At 37.8% G+C, this 5,539-nt stretch overlaps 1 protein-coding gene across 1 annotated transcript; it reads right to left on the bottom strand.

The window, feature by feature from the left end:
- Positions 1 to 2,484: 2,484 nt before the first annotated feature.
- On the bottom strand, positions 2,485 to 4,224 carry LOC136973551 (sodium-dependent multivitamin transporter-like). The gene is made up of 6 exons (XM_067268280.1): positions 4,114 to 4,224; positions 3,947 to 4,021; positions 3,003 to 3,068; positions 2,835 to 2,886; positions 2,644 to 2,711; positions 2,485 to 2,577 (listed from the first exon to the last, which is right to left on the bottom strand). The coding sequence occupies exons 1-6, from the start codon at positions 4,222 to 4,224 to the stop codon at positions 2,485 to 2,487; spliced, it is 465 nt and encodes a 154-aa protein (XP_067124381.1).
- Between the last annotated feature and the right edge of the window lie 1,315 nt (positions 4,225 to 5,539).

Here is a 5,539-nt window from a genome sequence, read left to right as displayed (position 1 = left end):
GTGGATAGAGGCGGAGCTATTAACTCTTTAGAATTGTTACGAAGCTCTGTTTCCAACGAATAGTTAGAGATCACACGCCATTTTTAATCGTTCGGACTACTGGATTTATATGAAAATGTTCTATAAACTCTCTTTAACACCAAATATTTAACAATTACCTCGTATGATGCGAATTATGTTCTACCATATTCCATTAGGGTTTACTGTAAATTAATATTTTTAAATTATTAATTTAGTATATGAGTCATTCAAGAGTGAAATTTAGTAAGCTACTAGATTTTTTTCGATTTTTATTTATTATTTGTGGCTGGATCTGTCATATTTTGTCACGTGTTCTATCTGATGAACACGTTCATGAATTTATATAGCACTGCATTTGGATATAAAATGATTATCATTACTCTTTGTTCATTCACGAATCATTAAGAAAACGACGAGAAGTTATTTTCGTTCATAATGAAACCTTGTATCTAATTAATCATTAATGTATTGCAAATTCGTATTATTTTTAAATTACAAATAATAATAATAATAATAATACAGTGGACCCCCGATATAACGCGCATGTCGGACGGGAAACAACACCCGCGTTATACCGAGCGGCGTGGTGTAACGCGGTTCACCTCTTTACTTTAGCAATAATGTTAAGCTTTTCAACAAGCTTAACATTATTTACTATATGTTAAGCTTTTACTCAACAAGCATACAATAATTAAACACTATTCAAAATACATGCAGGAACTCAATACATACACAATTACTCAATACGCAGTAACAATAAAATGCGCTACTCACTAACGCCGCACGGACCTGTATTAACGTGTTTGAGCTTATTGCGTCGCGAACATCGCCCGCGCTATAACCGAGTGCGCGGTATAGTGAGTAGCGCTATAACGAAGGTCCACTGTAATAATAATCCATTTTCAGTTCTCTCGCTTTAAACTCTATAGAATTTTCTGTTTGTCACATTCTGTTTTTACAGAATTTAAATTCATACATGATGATGTTTCATGTTATTTTTATACGCATCTTGCCATATTCATAAAAAAATCAATGGAGCAAACTGATAAATTTTTTATTATTCTTTTCTTTACATTAAAGTTTAGAGTCCTGTAAAAAGTTTGTAATATAATACATTACTTTATAACGTAACTAACAGAAAAAAATTTAACAACGAGTTGCTTAACTTTCCCAGCGACGTCGTTCAAAATTGCGCATGACGCCATCTGTTATTATATTTAGTTTTGAAACATTTTATATAATTGGGCTGCAATTTGAAAAAAAAATAATAATAATTATAGACCTATGTAATGTTGCCGATGGGGAAAAATGTCAAGAAGGTCGAGGGGTCGCTAAAAGTCGTATGTAGGTGCGATTATCACCGAGATAGACTCTACGGTTACATGAAACTGTTTATTTGACACGAAAAGGAGCTTACAAGATTTCCGCCATTTGTAAGTTCTCTGGGTCTTTCTCTCCATTCCAAATGGAGTGTCTCTGGTTCGTTAATGAGTTTCCTCAACGATCCGGGACGATGCAATCGACTTCCGATAATGGGAGATGTCGATCGGAGGACGGGAAACGGAGACGAAGATGGGCACGAGACACACACACAACAATTGGATTGACACTCGAAACTTTCGGGAAAAGAAGCCGTCACGTCTTCGAATTTGCGAGTTTTTATTGATTTCTATTCTCGATCGCCATTCCAATCGGTGGCTTTTCCTCGTTTTCGCTTTCTAAGAGGTTGATCACTCGTTACTGTGGGATCACCGGAAGGTCGGACAGAGTCGGCCTCATTTATCTCGGTTAACAGGTCGGTAAAACCTGTCCCACTGTCAATGATGGTTTGTCCAGTCTGGAACTAATTACTTGTCAGGTCGAGTGGAGGAGGAGAAGAGGGATCGTTGATAAGACAGAGGCGAGATTCGAATAAAGGACACCAGTTACAATAACAAACAGAATTTATTACGAAACAATAAAGGACAGTTACACCGAATAACATTGACAGAGATATTATGTACTAACATAGGAAAGTTCGAACCCGAGAGAGAGTTTACAAATAAGTGGTCGTCATACCTCAACAGGTGGTCAGAGTCCGAGGACAGAGTCTATTCGGAAGTCAATCCAATTGGCGCCGTAGAAGCTACGTAGATTTTAGGCGTGAAGGCGTAAAGGTCCGACTATAGGCGGGAGCTACGAACGACGACCCCCTCTGTTCTTGCTCCCCTCCTTTTTATTTCGTCCCCTCGTTAATTTTCTCGCCAATAAGCGAATTTTGTCTTTAGTTCCGAGTGTGACTCAGTTTCGAGTTTCGAAAAGAGGGGAAGTACAGTCATTCCCCTAAGACGGGTCGGTTTTTGGTTTAGAATTTGGTTATTGATGTCAAGATTAAGACTACTTTAAATGTTTTATTGTGCCGGTTAATTCGAATTGTCACATCACTAAATGCAGCGAGATAATCAGCTTAGATCGCGGGAGAGGTCAAAATCGATGTTTAAAGACCACTACAAACATGGCTGCATACATTAATAAAGTCTGAAATAAATCAGTCCACACAACAGCTTTCATTCCACCCTAAAAAATAATACATTTTATATATTTATAAAATATAATTTTGTATATACAGAAAATATTACATACAATACTGGTGTAGAAAGTACAGACTATCCCGATCGAAAGCACGGAGACCCATAAATTCAGACCAGTAACTAAAAGGAAATCGTTATACGCATTATTAAACAAAACATTCCAATCGATTAATATGAATATTTAAAATGTACAATTACTTGTATACAAAAATTTAATATTTGAGATATTTATTCATTACTTACCTTCGGAAAGGGCGAGTGCCGGAGCATACAATACAATAGGCATATACATGATCTATAATGAACAAATTAATTTTTACAATAATACAAAATCGTGTAACGAATAAAAATTTTGCCATTAACCAGATATAACTAAAGATTTTTAAAAGTTAATAAAATTTTAAATCTTACCATGTGAATGGTAAATACCGAAGAGCCTAACGTTCTTATCAAACGATTGAATCTCAGCTCCAGATACTAAATGGATGTATTCAAATAGAAAAATTACATTTATATAAACATTTAACTGCTTAATCATGTAAATTCAGTTACTACATTTAATTATTTTTATATAGATTCAATAGTATCAGACTATATTTTGTATAATTATTAATATAAGGTCAATTTGACACTAGTAGTCAGTGGCACGTTATCTTGTGGGTAAAAGGACAATTGCCACCAACAGAAGGTCCCAAACTAATCTTTTATTACAAAAAATATTTTCCTGAAAAAATTCTCTTGAAGAAAATGTTAGTAATTTCTGTTAGTGGAAGTTGGATGATTGAGCCAGCAAGGATGGAAAACGGACGGGAGACGGACTTAACTTCTGTACGTCTTCACTCCACTGAGAAGAACCACACACTGACCACACACCACTGGTCATTAAGACAGAGGCAAGAGTTCCCAGGACATGTAGAACAAAGGAAAATAAACACTCTCACCGTACATCACAATATAACTGTCAAAGAACACGTTACAAAACTAACACGTGAAGAACATATGACCAAAACTTTAAACACGTGACAGCCACATGTCTAACAATCCCCCGCTTGGCTGTTGCGTGGCCAAAGGTCATTAACAATAACAGTTATCATATTAATATTAGCGAACATCAAGACCCAATAGTTTACAACATTTCTTGTGTTTATTCGGACCGAGTGCCTTTGTCTAAACATTTGCAGGCATATTTTCAGTTGAGATATGTTTTAGTTTTATTTTACCTTCACTGACGAGGTTTTTTACAAAATGTAATTTTATGTCTATATGCTTTGCCCTTTTGTGAGAGCCTTCTTTGTAAAAACTCATTTAGTTTTTATCGCTCTCTTATCACTGGGCAATTCACATAATGTCCATACCTTTTGATCTTGAATCGCCTTTAACTCAGTTTTCATTGCATTAACCCAATCTTCGGAATTTGGATTCTTAATTGCCTGCAAATATGAAAAAGGCACTTGACCCACTGCATAGACAATTGGATTTCCGTATCGTTGTGGTGGTCTAACATTTCTTTTCAATCGAGTACTTGTTGTAGGGACAGATGAATGGCTCTGCTCTTGACTTTGCTCTTGCTCTTCAGGTTCATCTTCCGAGTCCTCAGATTTGGAATCAGCCCCCGCTGACCTCTAGTGTTCATCTTCGTTGAACTTTTTCTTGTCATCTGATGGAAATACGTTGATAGTTTCTATCTGTTTCTCATCTGATGTGCATCTTGACATTTCATTAAATTTCACGTCTCTCGATACTACAATAGACCTCTTGCTCGGATCAATCAGTCTGTAAGCTTTCATGGTGGGCGAATAACCTTTTGTTTCATGATTTTTTCTTTGACGAAACGGCTAGCGTTGACTTTTGCCTTTAGTACACACATCACAAACTTCGAATATATTGTGACCATTGAAGTTCAGTTAAAAGAAACTAGAATAATTATTCTTAACATATACTTCCCCAAAGGTGCAGACAATGATAATTTTATTGAGGAACTTCAAAAAATTATAGATGCCTTTCAGGGCACGCATATTCTTGTCTTGGGAGACACTAATGCTCACTCCCCCACTTGGGGAGGAGTTAATCTGGATGGTCGGGGTAGGCTCCTCGAGGAATTCATGCATCGCAATGCTCTTCTCTTGCTTAACAATCCTATGTCTCCCCCTACTTACTGCTCTGCACGCGGGTATTCCTGGATCGACTTATCGATTTGCAGTGCTGGCATGTATACTAGCATCTCCAACTGGAATGTCTCGCCTAATGAGACTCTGAGTGACCATGCTCATATAACCTTTGAAATTATCTGCAAGGAAGACGAACATAGCGCTCCGAGCAGCGTCTACGTCCCCAAAAGAGCCAACTGGAATCGAATTAAAGAGTACTTAGAAAACAATCTTCATAATCATCCACTTACCAACCGTAATGAGGCGATAGTCCAAATTGACGCGAATATTGACACAATCCGCAAGGCCTGCGAAACGCTTATCCCCAGAGGCACTTCCTCAAGGAGAAGAACTCCCTGGTGGACTCCCAGGCTGAATGAGTTACGTAGGGAAACCAACAAGCTTCGGCGCATCTTTCAAAGACACAGGAATGACAGAAATAGTGCCCACCATAAAGAAGCTTACCTCAGTAGCCTCAGAGACTACAAAAACATTATTAAAACAGAAAAGTTGCGCAAGTGGCGCGAGTTTTGTACGACCACCTCGAAGGATCCGTGGGGCTTCGTTACAAAGATGTGTATGAATAGATTACGCAAGGCCCAAATTCTGACAGATACAAGCGCTAGTGACCACCCACTGACCATAATTCAGACTTTGACTAACCAGCTTAACAAATTTTGCCCTGAAGACAATCCCATGACCGACAACGACTGGCAGCGTAAAATCCGCGCTGAGAAAGATAATCTAGTGGACAGCGAGAACATACCGCTTTTCACTCAGGAGGAGATACGTATGGCATTT

The sequence above is a fragment of the Centruroides vittatus genome, unplaced genomic scaffold, assembly GCF_030686945.1.
Source record: "Centruroides vittatus isolate TY-2023 unplaced genomic scaffold, ASM3068694v2 contig_3202, whole genome shotgun sequence".
Lineage (NCBI taxonomy): Eukaryota > Metazoa > Arthropoda > Arachnida > Scorpiones > Buthidae > Centruroides > Centruroides vittatus.
Note: the sequence above shows the minus strand (reverse complement) of the source record. Positions and strands in the feature narration are given on the sequence as shown.

What these genes read in the sequence shown, in the direction of transcription:
- LOC136973551 (XM_067268280.1), bottom strand. Translation starts at nt 4,224, where the DNA reads ATGAACACTAGAGGTCAGCGGGGGCTGATTCCAAATCTGAGGACTCGG. An exon ending in TTCATCTGTCCCTACAACAA is followed by an intron (nt 4,022 to 4,113) that starts GTACTCGATTGA and finishes TCATATTTGCAG; the next exon opens with GCAATTAAGAATCCAAATTC. An exon ending in GTACTTTCTACACCAGTATT is followed by an intron (nt 2,578 to 2,643) that starts GTATGTAATATT and finishes ATTATTTTTTAG; the next exon opens with GGTGGAATGAAAGCTGTTGT.